General features: G+C 32.4%; 2 protein-coding genes across 3 annotated transcripts; both read left to right on the top strand.

The window, feature by feature from the left end:
- The first annotated feature begins 3,204 nt into the window (after positions 1 to 3,204).
- LOC143074437 (uncharacterized) lies at positions 3,205 to 5,497 on the top strand. Its single transcript, XM_076249895.1, has 4 exons — positions 3,205 to 3,309; positions 3,482 to 3,623; positions 4,982 to 5,104; positions 5,435 to 5,497. Exons 1-4 carry the CDS (start codon positions 3,259 to 3,261, stop codon positions 5,452 to 5,454), a joined length of 336 nt encoding a protein of 111 aa, XP_076106010.1. The 5' UTR covers positions 3,205 to 3,258; the 3' UTR covers positions 5,455 to 5,497.
- A 1,867-nt stretch (positions 5,498 to 7,364) lies between these two features.
- LOC143075594 (uncharacterized) lies at positions 7,365 to 14,489 on the top strand. Of its 2 annotated transcripts, XM_076251060.1 has the most exons (5): positions 7,365 to 7,732; positions 9,337 to 9,468; positions 13,412 to 13,421; positions 13,965 to 14,087; positions 14,425 to 14,489. In XM_076251060.1, the coding sequence occupies exons 1-5, from the start codon at positions 7,682 to 7,684 to the stop codon at positions 14,445 to 14,447; spliced, it is 339 nt and encodes a 112-aa protein (XP_076107175.1). In that variant the 5' UTR covers positions 7,365 to 7,681; the 3' UTR covers positions 14,448 to 14,489. The 2 variants fall into 2 exon arrangements, with proteins under 2 accessions (XP_076107175.1, XP_076107176.1); XM_076251061.1 differs by lacking the exons at positions 7,365 to 7,732; positions 9,337 to 9,468 and adding an exon at positions 12,362 to 12,874 and having other exon boundaries at positions 13,283 to 13,421.
- The last annotated feature ends 458 nt before the right edge of the window (positions 14,490 to 14,947 follow it).

Genomic DNA, 14,947 nt, shown 5'->3' with positions numbered 1-14,947 from the left:
CTTCCTAAAGTCAAATAATTTTTTACGAATTTTAATATAGAATAATATTTTTATTTCATTAAGGGAGCAACCATTTGATTTTAATGCGGGGGGGGGGGGGGTGCTAGGATGAAAAATTTTGTCCGGCATTTTTTTTAGTTGTTATCTCGGTCCTGCCTTTTTATTTTCACTATATTTGGTCCTGCCTTTTTTTACAAGTTTATCCTGGGTTTGTTTGCCAACTGCTCATCCTGCCCTTTTAACCCCACCGCAGTTCGCGCCTGTCCTAAGTCAGGTACCTATAGCTTTTGTTAGTCTTTTATATTTTTTTACTTTTAGTTCATCTCTGTGTTTCGAAGTGAAGAGTGGCGTCCATTTTCTTGATCTAGTATACATTAGGATTTCGGGGCCTACTCAAGACCTCCCCTGGGTGCGGGATTTCTCGCATGTTGAAGACCCATTGGTGGCCTTGAGCTGTTTTCTACGTTTTGGTCGGGTTGTTATCTCTTTGACATATTCCCCGTTTCCATTCTTATTCATTATTTTTTTACTCGAAACTCCTGTCTGCCTTTTTTTTACACTCAAAACCCCTGTCCTCCCTCTTTTTCAAATTTCATTCTAGCCCCCCCCCCCCCTTAAAAATCAAATGGAAGCTCCCTAAGGCAAAAACATGCCCATATCGTTTCATGTTTGGAGATCGATTCTTTACAAGTTCTTCTTATAATTTCTTTTGCGTATTGACTCTGTGTGAAATATGACGTTTCATTATTTTTCGACGTTTTTTGTCTCATTGGACATTTTTTCTGATTTTTCTTTTCTTTATTTGCGAAAAGGATAAAATATAAAAACAGCCAGTATTTATATTATCATGTTCAGTATTTGTTGTAATTTTTGAAATCTGTATCAGTATTTTTCTTCTGATTTAATCGCGATACATCGTAGATCCCGAAATCGTCAAAATGGAATATTTGTTTGGATTTCAGATGATACGGGACATTTTTTCTGATTTTAAATTTTTTCAATAGTTTTTTTTTAAAACAAGTAAACTCAAAAAGTTTGGTACCAATTTAAACAGAAATGTTTGTAATTTATAAATTATAAATATAAACGATATCCTTTTAAAATTACCTTCAGTATATGAATTTGATCTTCAAAGTTTGCAGTTGGAGTCTAGATTATTTGTCACCATTACAAGATCAAAAAGTTGCTATGACGTCATATATGTAAGTAAAATTATGTAATTCAAAACTTTACATATGGTTCTTAATTCCTTCCAAATGAGAACTACCTTTGGCTACTCAATCCATATTTCATTCTCAAAAATGTTTGGAGATCTCAATGTTCAATGTTACGCATTACACGGCAAAATTGCCTATTTCATAAAATTTAGCGCTTCAAATTGAAACCTATTCGTGAAAAAAATATCATGAAAAACAGATATTTTGTTGCCATTAGATTGGGTAACGAAAATTATTTAGCGATTCTGCAAATTGTTGCGTCCTAAACGGACAGTTAGCCTTTTCGCCGATTTTTCTCGAATCACCTTCAAATTGTCACCAGTATCTTGCGCGACGTCTATACCATGTATGTTCATATCATATGGTTTACACTGAAACCCTGGTTTTCCCCTTACCAATGAACGTGTCACCGTCAAAAGCAACGACTGCATGTAAATCATTGTCAGAAAGGTCTACCAATTCTGTTTGGCATGTTTTGGGTTCTGTTCTATCCCAAGCATAAAAACTTAGCCGTATTTGACACAAACTTTTTCAACTGCTCTACAAATTTGTACTTTTTACGCTTTCGATCTTTTATATCTGGGCGTCACTGGTGAGTCTTGTGTGGACGAGGCGCGTTTTTGGCGTATTAAATTTTAAACCTGATGCTTTTTGTTATTCATTAATCATGTGTTTCTTTGTCTAATACGTTCTCCTATTTATTTGTATTGTAGTCCTGTAATATTAAGTTGTCATTTCAATGTTATATTTAATATTGCCATTAAAGTGCGAGGCATACCACAAAACCAGGTTCAACCCACCATGTTTTCCTTTAAAAATGTCTTACAAAGTCAGGAATATGGCCATTGTTATATTATAGTTCGTTTCTGTGTGTGTTACAATTTAACGTTGCGTCGTTTGCTTTCTCTTATTTTTGAGTGTAAATTGACATTGCGATAAGACGTGTCACGGTACTTGTCTATCCTTAATTCATGTATTTGATTTTGATGTTATATTTGTTATTCTCGTGGGATTTTGTCTGATGCTTGGTCCGTTTCTGTGTGTGTTACATTGTAGTGTTGTGTCGTTGTTCTCCTCTTATATTTATGCGTTTCCCTCAGTTTTAGTTTGTTATCCCGATTTTGTTTTTTTTGTCCATGGATTTATGAGTTTGAACAGCGGTATACTACTGTTGCCTTTATTTACACCTTCTGATTTTGCCGTTGTTCCACCCATAACAATTGGGTTTGGCAATTATGCGGTTGAAACCTTAGAACTTTAAAGGTTTTTCTGCCGTCGATTCTTTGGCAGTTCGGTTTATGGGAAACAGTTATGGCAGGCAATATAGAGATGCATCATTTTTCAACTGATTTAAGTGTGGCCAAGGATGGAAAGAACTGTTTCACAAAGAAAACAAAACTGACAAAATCTTTTACGGGTTCCAAATTTCGCTTTCAGAATAAAATTGAGAATGGAAATGGGGAATGTGTCACCGAGACAACAACCCGACCATAGAGCAGACAACAGCAGAAGGTCACCAACAGGTCTTCAATGCAGTGAGAAATTCCCGTACCCGGAGGCGTCCTTCAGCCGGCCCCTAAACAAATATATATACTAGTTCAGTGATAATGAAATTTGTTCGACTTCAATAATCTTGTATGTTCAATAATCACAGGTGAGTCAGATGTTGATTTCTTCTAAAGAGAAAGAAGTATGGCCTCATATTAGTAGGTGTATGAGGATCAAACATGATTTGTTAAAAATAATATATACAAAATGAGGGTTGCGTTTTTAAGGTCAGTCAGTATATATGTAGTGTCGGGACCTTTTATGGCTTACTATGCGGTATGGATATTTCTCATTGTTGAAGACCGTACTGTGACCTTCACATCGACGACCTTTGATCTTTATTGATAGTTACATCATTACCACTGTTCTTCATACAACATCTTCTAATCTTTATTTCGAACGTAATTGTGAACGCTATGTTTATAGACAAGAACAGTAATTTGTGTCAACAGACCTTTCTTATCTGTTGTTCTATATAATAGACATATTTGTTATGGAGCTCAAATCTTCTCTTTGCATATTTGCAGTGTGCTTTTTGGCAGTTGTGAGTATTGTGTTACAACGTTCATAAAAAAGGAAGTGAAATTCCTTGAGTAGGTGTCAATAGACGTGATGATCCTAAATTCAACACAAAAAATCGGTCTCATGTGAAAATCAAAACAGTAGATCTTGCCTCGTTGATCTATTGTGATTTTTTCAATATTATTTCATAACAGCTGGCAGTTCCAACGCCATGTAATTCGCCAAAAGACTGTGCTGCTAATGAATGCTGTATCAATCTAATGAAACCTGATGGAAAGAGATTTGTTGACCTTGGGATGCAAGGACGCTGTCAACAACTTGGAACTGAAATATCAGGTAAAATAATATGTTTGTATATATATATATATAATTTGTGTAATAAAAGACATACTTGGTATGCGTAAAGTTTTATCCTATTCAGTAAAACAGACAAAATTTTAAAAACATGTCATTGTATATAACCTCTTAACCATCATTTGAAGATAACCAATCAAACTTTTTACCCCTTTGTCAATGCAACGAAATGTAGGATTAAATTCTTACAACTATCAAATTCAAAACAAAAAATATTTTTCTACCCTTTTTCGTATGCAACCGGATGTGAAATACTATGAGTTAGTGGTATAACACCTATACAAACAAAAACATTTGATTTTAAATATGTAATTTTACGAAAAATATATAAATATATCAGCAATCCTTTATTGAATAGACCCGGGGCTTCGGTTGCCTAGTAGTCTAAGTATTTCAACAACTGTACAACTAACCAGTTAACACTGAGGCTGTGAGTTGGGATCCACACTGGACAGGCTGGGGCTCTCGAATCTATTCGTAATTGACTAGGAATGTCAGTTGTCCAACCGAAGGTCGGTTGTTCTCTCCGGGAACTCCGACTTCCTCAACCAATTAAAACTGATCGCCACGAAATAGTTCAATCGTGTTGAAAGTGACGTTATACACCAAAGAATCAATCAATCTTTATTGAAGACATAGATGACATATAGGTGCAATTGAACGTGAACGTGAAATAATGGAAAACGTTTTTACAGAAAGTTTTATTCATAGAATTTAGCAAATAGATCGATACATTTCATTTTCTTCTGAACACACTCAAAAGCAACGGTGCTGCTGTTGTGAAAAAATTTGTCATCAATCTGCATTGCACTGGGAGTTGCATTAAACAGTTGCAAATACATTTCCTTAAAATATTATAAATATAAATGTATTCAAATCATTTAATTCTTTTTATCTTTTTTTCGGCAAAGATTAGCGTAAAAGAGGGATGAAAGATTCTAGAGGAACAGTCACATTGATAAATCGAAAATAAACTGACAGCGCCATGTCTAAAAACGAAAAAGACAAACAGACAAGTAAAGTACACAAGAAACAACATAGAAAATTAAAGACTGAGCAACATGAACCCACCAAAAACTGGGGGTGATCTCAGGTGTAAGCAGATCCTGTCGTGTGGCTCATGTTATTACAAACCCGGTAAATAGTATCAGTAACAGTATCGAAAGATTAAAAATTCAATTTTGTTTCCCTTTTTATCCTTTTTTGAAAATACAAGGAAGAAGCCAACACAGGAAACAAGGTTTTATTCATTTACTTTATAATTTAAAAAAGTTGGTGCAAATTAATAAAATGTAATTTTACTAGAATGTTTTGTGTACATTTACAATATGTCATTTTAGAATGTTACGTTAGATATGGTTCAGCATCACAACCACCAGCTCAACTGGTATTTGGATGCCCATGTAGCTCACCATTAATATGTAAAGGAAGAGGTATTTATGATATGCCTCTTGGAGAACTAGGTGTGTATACTTATGAATGGAAGTGAAATGTGTAGATCCCAATTTTCGGGTAACATTTCAAGAAGACTGCCAAAGGCATACAAAGCATACACGAATTCAAATTTAATAAAATGTTTTCAAGGGAAAAATGAAAGCCTACGGTCAATGTTTGCTATGTTCTTGATGAATCTAGAACTTCTTTTTTCAGGCACATATTATTTTTGATAATTTCAACTTTATTTGTGTACATTTACCTCACCTCATAACTAGCATTATTCCTTCAGTCTTTTTTTTTAATATAAAATAAGTACACGCTTTGAATATTAAAACTTCCTTTTTTTCTGTTTTCAGGTTATTGTACAGATCCGTAGTAGCATGATATGTTGCACACATGAAATAAATTTACCAAATCAACATGTTGAACATTTATTATTTCTTAATTTTGAGACTATCATTTTTTAAATGGCATTTGTATAGTCGACCATTATGATGGTAGAATAGTGTATTCCATATTTGAGATCCGTTTCAGGGTTTTTAGATTATTGTTATCAATTTTTATATCAAAGTCAATTGAAACCTCAAATTAAAAAAATATGCATAACAAAATGGATAGATGTCATTATTAAACATGTTAAACTTATGTACATATACTTTTTTCTGAGGAATTTTTTTTCATTTGTTCCCATTAGAAGAAGTTTACTTTTTTTAATTGCTTGCTTCCAGGAAGCAATTCGCCGACATATTTTCCGCATTCAAAGTGACCTTAGCGTGACCCCCTCGTAAAAATCCTGTGATCGCATTACGCATGGATCTGTCACTGAAATAAACTATTATCTGACTGTTCATGTTATACACGTGCTCAATATCCATGCTTCTTTGTTGATTGTTTTTAATAGGGTGACAATCGGTAAACTACGGCTTCAAAACACGTCAATTAATGATGAGCGGTCATATTTGCAATTTATAACAGACAGAGAGAAAAAAAAACGATTATACGATATTTTTGCGTAAAAAATGATTTAATCGTACACAGAAGACTGAGTTTATAATATATACATGCATTGGTTCAAGAACTAGATAAACATTATTTTTCACCAGTCACTCGTTTCATATGACTTTAAAGATATTAAGTTTCTTCTTATTTCTTCTGATTTGCCTAATTCATCATACCCTATTTTATACAAATGCATTTTTCAATTTTATATTGAATGATAAAATGATTGTTTGTTTTACGTCAAGCTAGAAATATCCCAGGCACGTTAAGGACGAGAACAAATACACAAATTAATATTATAGGTCCTGTAAATTGGGGAACCGGAAGTATAATACAGTTAGCGCTAATTAATGAGGTTAAGGTTGTACCCAACACCTTAACTAAAATCAATTTGACTCGTTTAATTTTCATAAAATTCATTGTACAGTGTTATCTCCCTGTAGTGTCAGGTACCACCTTTAGTTGACAAACACAATAACGCTTAGCGCTGAAAAGTTCGATTACTTTGATAAAATTGACAAAACCTTGACAGGTCTAGTTTTAACTGACTATGAATAGAAACACTAGGCAGGCAGTTTAGTCTAGGTAGCCGTGTGGTATAGAGCGCTGGACATTGTGTCGGCATGGTTGTCCCAATATCACAATAGTTAGAATCCAGGCGAGGGAAAAACAAACAATTCGCTTCCGCTTTGCATAATTAACATTGTTGTGCTGTTATTTAGAGTAATTATAAATATAATGTGTGATGAATATGTCGTATTTATCTATTTATCTTATCTCCTTTACATTTCTACGAATATGATAGGTTAAAAACAACCACATGGAGACCGTAGATATTTCATAATAGGATAGTAGGATACTAGCATTGTTGCTTTTAAATATTCCAATGTCTGGTTAGTTTGATAAAATTTACCTACTTTAAAGAAACAAAAAAAGTGGAAATTAGACATGTATATTATTTACTTATTTTTCATAGGCTTCTTTAGCTATTGCACATATGTTATGTACGATATGTATAAGTGTTTTACTTGTACAAATTAAGAACGCCATGTCAAACAATTGTTGTCAAAGCTAAAGATAATCATCGTGTATGCAAAAGATGTCAAAGATTCGAGCTTCACGTTCTCCAAGGCAAAATACTGCAGCCACGAGTGTAAATAAAACGAAATCATAATCCGTTGAAACGCATAGAAGATACTAATGGTATAAACGTTAAAAAAATGAATTAGTAATGAAAAGTGGGAAATGCCTGACACATTTCTAACTTCAAAAATATATTTCTCGTTTGTTGATGTTTCCGATATTGGTTTTCGATTATTGTTTTAACATTTAATTAGTTGGTTTTAACGTGTTAATTGTATTAATTGTTTCACATTTGTAATGCCGGTACTATGTTGTATATGTTTTGCTCATTGTTAAAGGCCGTACGGTTCACCTTCACACCGGCGTCCTTTGGTCTTTATTGATAGACATACTACATCGTGTAACCTTGTTATTGGAACGTACTTGTGAACGCCATGTCTATTGTCAATAAAATTTATTTGTCCCAACTGATCTTTCTTATCTGCTTTTCTACGTTATAGACCAAATCTCGTTTTATTGTTATGGAGCTTAAAACTTTTAATTGTATTTTTGCTGTATTTGTTTTGACAGTGGTAAGTTTAATTTTCAAAATTTCATATAAAGTAAGCACTAAAATAAAATGCATAGGTACCAGTTCATGTTAAGATTTTATATTCGACAAAATTAATCAGTCACAATTGTAAAAAAAGACCTGATAGTTTTATTACTGTGTATATCTATTCTAATGTATCTTATATAGCTTTTATCGTCCATCGTATTTCTGTAGTCTCTGTAATGCTTGTTTTTGTGTTTTACTGTAAAAAATATTTGTATATAATTTATTCCACAAAATTAATCAGTCACAATCAACCAGATGTAAATCCAAGGTTAAAAGTGGACTACTTTTTTTATTGCCTTCTATTTCCCCTGGATAGATGGTTTCAATTTGTAAACAGGGACCCTTAGCCTGATCCTGTACGACTAAGGTAATTGTACACAGGAAATATTTAGGAATAAAACGTTTATATGTCAAAAAAAAAAAAAAAAAAAATCAGTCACAATTGTAAAAGGACCTGATAATTTTATTACTGTGCATATATATCTATTTACTGCAGGGTTTGTTACTCGTGCTGTGTGGATGCAGTAAAATGTGTCCCCGTGCTTGTAGTGTATGCCCTTATATATTTCAGTTATTGGTTGTTTGCCTGTGAGAGAGCTTTCACATGTTTATATCTTTATTGTTATGAATGTTTGTCTCTAATATTTAATTAACTGTGCATTTGTATTCAGATATCGCAGATCAAATTTATTCGTTCATTGTTTAATCATACGTTTTTTGATTGAGTTAAGTCTGCCAATTGATATTTTATCGTATGTTTTTTTTTTTTTTTTTTTTTTTTTTTTTTTTTTTTTCTTTGTTGTGATGTTATGCTATTGTTTCAGAAAAAGGGAGAAGGTTTGGATCCATTAAAACGTTTAATCCCGCTGCAAATATTTGCACCTGTCCTAAGTCAGGAATCTGATGTACAGTAGTTGTCGTTTGTTTATGTAATATATACGTGTTTCTCGTTTCTCGTTTTGTTTATATAGATTAGACCGTTGGTTTTCCCGTTTGAATGGTTTTACACTAGTAATTTTGGGGCCCTTTATAGCTTGTTGTTCGGTGTGAGCTAAGGCTCCGTGTTGAAGGCCGTACTTTAACCTATAATGGTTTACTTTTTAAATTGTTATTTGTATGGAGAGTTGTCTCATTGGCACTCACACCACATCTTCCTATATCTATATATATTTTAATGTATTTTGTTTTGCTTCTATCGGCACTCATATTACTGTATTGATTAACTTTAGTGTTTTGCTGTAAAAAAATATTAAATCAATAATTTATTTATCTTTGCACAAAAGGTGAGACTTTATAAAAATATTGAATTTGATAATATCCCAGTTTATAATAAATTTTTCGACGAGTCACATACAAATGTTATTCCAAATTAAAAAGATACAATGTAAAACTACATCTATAAATAGTAAGGATAATAACAACTGTTTTTAAAGACTTTGGTAATGGTGTTTCTCATTGCTAATGACCGATCTACGGTTACATATAAGTGCATACATCCACTTAATTTCAATTTTGGTGGAAAATTATCTCAATGGCAATCGTAACTCATCTCCTTATTTTGATATTATGACATAACAGCTGGCGGATTCAACACCATGTAATTCACCTAAAGACTGTGCTGCCAATGAATGTTGTATCAATTTAATTAGACCTTTAGGAAAGAGATTTCTTGACCTTAGGATTCAAGGACGCTGTCAGGCACTTGGGACTAAAAAATCCAGTAATATACTATGTTGGTATATAATTTTTGTATACAAACAAAAATATTTTATTTTGAATAAGCTACTTAGGTACACAATAAAAAAAACTTTTTTTCAAATCCCGTTTATTGAAGAACCTAATAATGACTTCATGCTTCAGATAGCTAGCAAGCCAGTCAAAGATATTACATTCACCTACACGCTCAAGTCATTTTACAGTAAATTAAAGAGAAATTTCTCAAAAACAGTTTGATTCTGGGAATTTATATAACAATAAATCTATTCTGACTTTTCCTTAACTTTTTTTATTTAGTTTGGTGTATACTAGTAGGCGTCGGGTGGTTATTTGTAGAAAATTATAGCATCTAACTGCAATGAAACATGGCCTTGTTAAAGTCAATAGCTTTAGATATTTTATTATCGTGATATAAATATTGATGTACCCGGTAACAATTTGTTTCACTTTCCCAAAATTTAACACGATCAAATACATACAATAACATGTATCTGTTTTCTTTTAAATTTTAAACTGTTGATTAAGCCGAATATTTCATGTCACTGTAGGATGTTATGTTAGATATGGTTCGGCATCACAGCCACCTGATCAACTAGTATTTGGATGTCCATGTAGCTCACCATTAATATGTAAAGGAAGGGGTTTTTATGATGTTCCACTTGGCGAATTGGGTAGGTATATTTATAAGTATAATGTACAGATCACCATTAGGTGACAGCATGTTTCTGGATAATATTCAAAGGACTGTCAATATATCAAATGGTCAAATATATGCAAAGGTTAAAGCATTTTCACCTAGGGAATGATAAAAGCATATGGTCAATACGTGACATGTTCTAGATAAGAATATACCATCCTTTCCATTAACAAATTATTTACGATATTAACTACTTTATCATTGTGCATTTTTCCTCATAAACTAGCATACTGTAAACCAACTTATTTTCGCGAGCGATTTATTTTCGCGACTTTCGCGAGTAGAAAAATAACGCGAATTTAAATCGTCGCGAATATGTAAAATTTCCAATATTCCTTATTAAACTTCATCAAGTACATCAGAAAATCGCGAAATTAAATACCCGCGAAGTGGTCTAGAAAGGGTAAAACGCGAAATAAAGTATCCGCGAAAATAAGTTGGTTTACAGTAATTCATTGTAGGTTGTTTTATGAAATAAGTAAAACGCATGGCAATAAATCTTTCTTTCTGTTTTAGGTTATTGTACAGATCCGCAGTAGCATGATGTGTCGCAAACATACAATAAATGCTTCAAAGCAGCATGCCGTACACATATTTTAAATCTTTTTTTTTGTTAATAATTTATTTTAATGAAAAGATGTTGGCACAATAGTTTGTTTGAAATTACAAGCACCGAACATGGTGTGTTTCTTCCTGTTGGTCTCCTGTAACGTAAGAAATAGTTTTCCGCTTGACGTTTTTTTTCAAAACGGCCTCCGCGTGTTTCAAAATCCACATTTAGGCCAGATGAATTTGGTAAAAATTGAAAATTATCGAGGGATTTTTTCCAATCACCCATTATTTTATAATTGTTTAGATTTCTTTTTTAATGGTCTGTGAAGTCTCTCTCACTGTTAACAACAGTGTGTCTTGACCAGCAAGGTTAAGTATTGTGCATGCCTATTCTTGTGTTATAGAGAAAAAGAAAAAAACGATTTAACATCAAAATTAAGTGAACAAATTTGTGATAATGGGGGGAGGGTTAATTAATATATCTTCAAATCATAGTGTCAACATTAACAAGAAATGAAAACAAAGAAATTAGGTTGCACTTATTTAAGCTCTCGTTGATTTTGAAGCACTGTATGTGATTATTACAATGGACAGAAACATACATGTTCTTCTTTTACGGTTTAAAATTCAGATTCCACTTTATCATTCAAACCAGCCATGAAATTCCAGTTAATTAAACTACCGATCTATCAGCTTATTTTGTAATCCTATCTGCTCTTTAAACCTTTTGTTTCTGAAGCGTACAAATCAATTTATTGTTCTTCTTCCACCAGTTCCGACATTTAAAACAACTGTAAAACTAACAAACAGTAGCCTTTGTTACCGTTGTAATCAAGCTAGTTGGGTTTATTTAATGTTAGAGGTGTTTGTAAAATACTAATAGGCGGTATTGGAATGTTCTAACAAAATGTAGGTTTGTCATTGATGAAAGAATCTTCAAGGCTTTCTAGATTGAAATATTATGTCATGTTTGGAAACAACTACGCGTGTGTCATGATTTGGGAACATTAAGGAAAAAAGTCCTTGCATTTGTAGCAGACAGATTATAATCCATGTTATGAAAAGAATATGTGGTGGAAATTCCTTTCTGTATTATTGCTGAACAAACATGTCCTTTTTCTAGATATTTATTAGCGATGCTCATCATGTTACGAAGATATGTTAAAACAAACTCAGTCACATGAAATATGAAGCCCAAGCTGAATTCGAGGCAACAGTAGTTATTCAATTGTTATAATTCCACATAGAAGATAAAAATCAAGTTGAATTGCATGTACTTTAAAGGGAGCGAAACTAAGTAGATCGACGAGATAAATATGCCACTGATATGCATGCATCTGCACATGTAAATCCACTCAGTAAATATGTTTCAACCGGGAGTAGTAAATATTTTGAAAGGAGGACTGAAACTGCAATAAAAGTATACTAATCAAAACTATTTTGAAAGAACAAGGTGCTTTAATTTATCACATTTAGTCAAAGTTTTGGCTCAGATATTTAAAAAAAAAAGCAACATACCAAAAATACCGAACTCCGAAAACAATTAAAATCGTTTACAGAAAATACAATTATTTAAGTTTATAAAGATATTAGATCATTTGTCAGTTGACACATTCACATCATATCGGTCAAACAATTTGTTACAACTTGTTTCGCATTCGATTTTTTGACTTCATCGGTGAACACTACTATATCTGGCTAGAAATGACCCGTTGTATTTCCATTACACGAGTGACAAAATAGCAAATAGCTGATACACTACGAACTTGAAAAATATATCTTCTCGATGGTTGAATAGTCCCATATTTGATTTCGTTTTATCAGCTGGTTTTCTCATGTTTCTCGTTTGAATTGTTTCACATTTGTAATTCTGGGACCTTTTATATCTCACTATGCAGTGTGAAAATTACTAATTATTGACCACGATGACCCTTTGGTTTTTATTGAAAGTTGTGTTATTGGCAATCGTGACACATCTTCTACTATTGTTGTTGGAACTTAATTACGAACGCCTTGTCCATAGACAGGAACATTTATTTATGTCAACTGACCTTTCTTATCTGTTGTACTATGTTATAGACAAAGTCACGTTTTATTGTTATGGAGCTCAATACTTTTCTTTACATATTTGCTGTTTGTTTTATGATAGTGGTGAGTATGATATTTTCAAAAAAATATGAGCAGTGAAATTCAAATGATAAGTATCTAGATTGTATTTTCAACATAATTAATAAGTCACATTCATCAATATACCTGATAGTTTTATTACTGTGGGACATATATTTTATGTATCTTATATAGTTTTAAGGGCTATAAAGTTTCTTTTTTGTGTGGATTTTGTATTGTAGAGTAAAAAATATGTTATGTATTATGTACATGTATTCATCTTTGTACATAACGTGAGACTTTAATAAGTTATTGAATGGAATTTGATCAAATCGAGTTTGATAATAAGGCTTCCACTACAGAATGTTTTTAAATCAAACCTAATTGCAAATATATGTTGTAAACTATATTTTATTAATATGGATAATTTTTAATATTTTAATGTTTTAATAGCTGGCAAATCCACCACCTTGTAATACACCAGCAGACTGTTCTGGAAATGAATGTTGTATCAGTATTGTTAGACCTATAGGAAAGAGGTATGTTGACCAACCCAAAGGATACTGTCAACCACTTGGGACTGAAAAATCAGGTAATGTGCTATGTATGAAAATAATTTCTGTATAGATACAAAGCATTTGATTTTAAATACTAGTATGTAATTTTTCATACAATATATAAAATGTCTTAACAATTCTATATTGAAGAATCGTCCAGAAAACTTTCTTTTATATAGCTTAGTTCAGGGAATTTAGAAAACCAAATTAATCGATTCTTTTCATTAAGTACTGAATACACCCAAAACTAATTAGGCGGTTATTAGCACAAACAGTTTGGTACCAATCTGCAATGTACTGGCATTAAAACATAAAAAAAGTAGTAATTATGTATTGCTGTGTTTATAGAATGTCAAAGTTTCTTTTTTTTTTTTCTTTTTTTGCAAAGATTATCGTAACATTATCGAAAGCACCCCAAAATTATATTTAGTTTTCCTTTATTCTTTTATGAGGGAAATAACAAACACAAAGAGAAATGGTTTTCATTTATTTTTTTTTCATTTAAAATTGTTTACGAACAGACAGAAATATACATTTATCCGAATTAGTCATATACATTTACAAACCTGTCACTTTAGGATGTTACGTTAGATATGGTTCTGCATCACAGCCACCTGACCAACTGGTATTTGGGTGCCCATGTAGCTCACCATTAATATGTAAAGGAAGGGGTGTTTATGATATTCCACTCGGAGAACTAGGTGTGTATAAACGGAAGCAAAATGTATAGATCCCCTTGTGTTGAAAGTAATTTTCTGGGTTAAATTTCAAAAGGACTATCAAAGGCATACAAAGTCTAAACAAAGTCAAGTAAAATACAACGCGAAGCAATTTGATCAAGGGAAAAAGAAAGCCTATGATCTATGTTTGCCATGTTCTTGGTGAAACTAGAACTTCGTTTTTCATAAACATATTATTTTCTATATTTACTACTTTATCTTTGTGACTTTTCCATATAAACTAGCATAATTCCTTCGGCTTTTTTTATGAAATGAATGCACGCTTTTAATATTGAAACTTCATTTTTTTCTGTTTTAGGTTATTGCAGAGATCCGCAGTAGCATGATGTGTCGCAAGCATACAGTAAATGCATCAAATCAAAATGTTGTACAAATATTATTAATGCTCTTAATTCCTTGCCTGGATTCGACTATACTTTTTTGTCTTTTTCTGGTTTATAGCTCATCTTTTAATAAGCTTTTGATTTTCAAATATTTTGGCCTCGAGCCATATAAAGAGATATTGATTGCCGAAATGCGCATCTGGTGCAGAAAAATTGGTTTGAAGCACTGTATCTTATTCCTACAATTGAAGGCAGCAAACGTGTTCTTCTTTTAAAGTTCAATTTTTTTTTTATTTAACTTCATCATTCAAACCACCTATGAAATTCCAGTATATTGAAATACCGCTGTATCTGCTAATTTTGCAATCGTATCTGCTCCTTACATCTTTTGTTTCTGAATAAAGGCAATAGTAGTATACCGCTGTTCCATAGTCATGAATCGATTTAACTGAAACAAATCCGGGTCACAAACCAAAAATGAGGGAAGCATATCAACAA

This window comes from Mytilus galloprovincialis, chromosome 5 (genome assembly GCF_965363235.1).
Source record: "Mytilus galloprovincialis chromosome 5, xbMytGall1.hap1.1, whole genome shotgun sequence".
NCBI classification, from domain to species: domain Eukaryota; kingdom Metazoa; phylum Mollusca; class Bivalvia; order Mytilida; family Mytilidae; genus Mytilus; species Mytilus galloprovincialis.
Note: the sequence above shows the minus strand (reverse complement) of the source record. Positions and strands in the feature narration are given on the sequence as shown.

Bases quoted from the DNA above. Each gene is read 5' to 3' on its own strand.
- LOC143074437 (XM_076249895.1), top strand. From the start codon at position 3,259: ATGGAGCTCAAATCTTCTCTTTGCATATTTGCAGTGTGCTTTTTGGCA. The intron at 3,310-3,481 runs GTGAGTATTGTG...ATTTCATAACAG, and splicing joins CAGTGTGCTTTTTGGCAGTT to CTGGCAGTTCCAACGCCATG. The intron at 3,624-4,981 runs GTAAAATAATAT...ATGTCATTTTAG, and splicing joins ACTTGGAACTGAAATATCAG to AATGTTACGTTAGATATGGT.
- LOC143075594 (XM_076251060.1), top strand. From the start codon at position 7,682: ATGGAGCTTAAAACTTTTAATTGTATTTTTGCTGTATTTGTTTTGACA. The intron at 7,733-9,336 runs GTAAGTTTAATT...ATGACATAACAG, and splicing joins CTGTATTTGTTTTGACAGTG to CTGGCGGATTCAACACCATG. The intron at 14,088-14,424 runs GTGTGTATAAAC...TTTCTGTTTTAG, and splicing joins TATTCCACTCGGAGAACTAG to GTTATTGCAGAGATCCGCAG.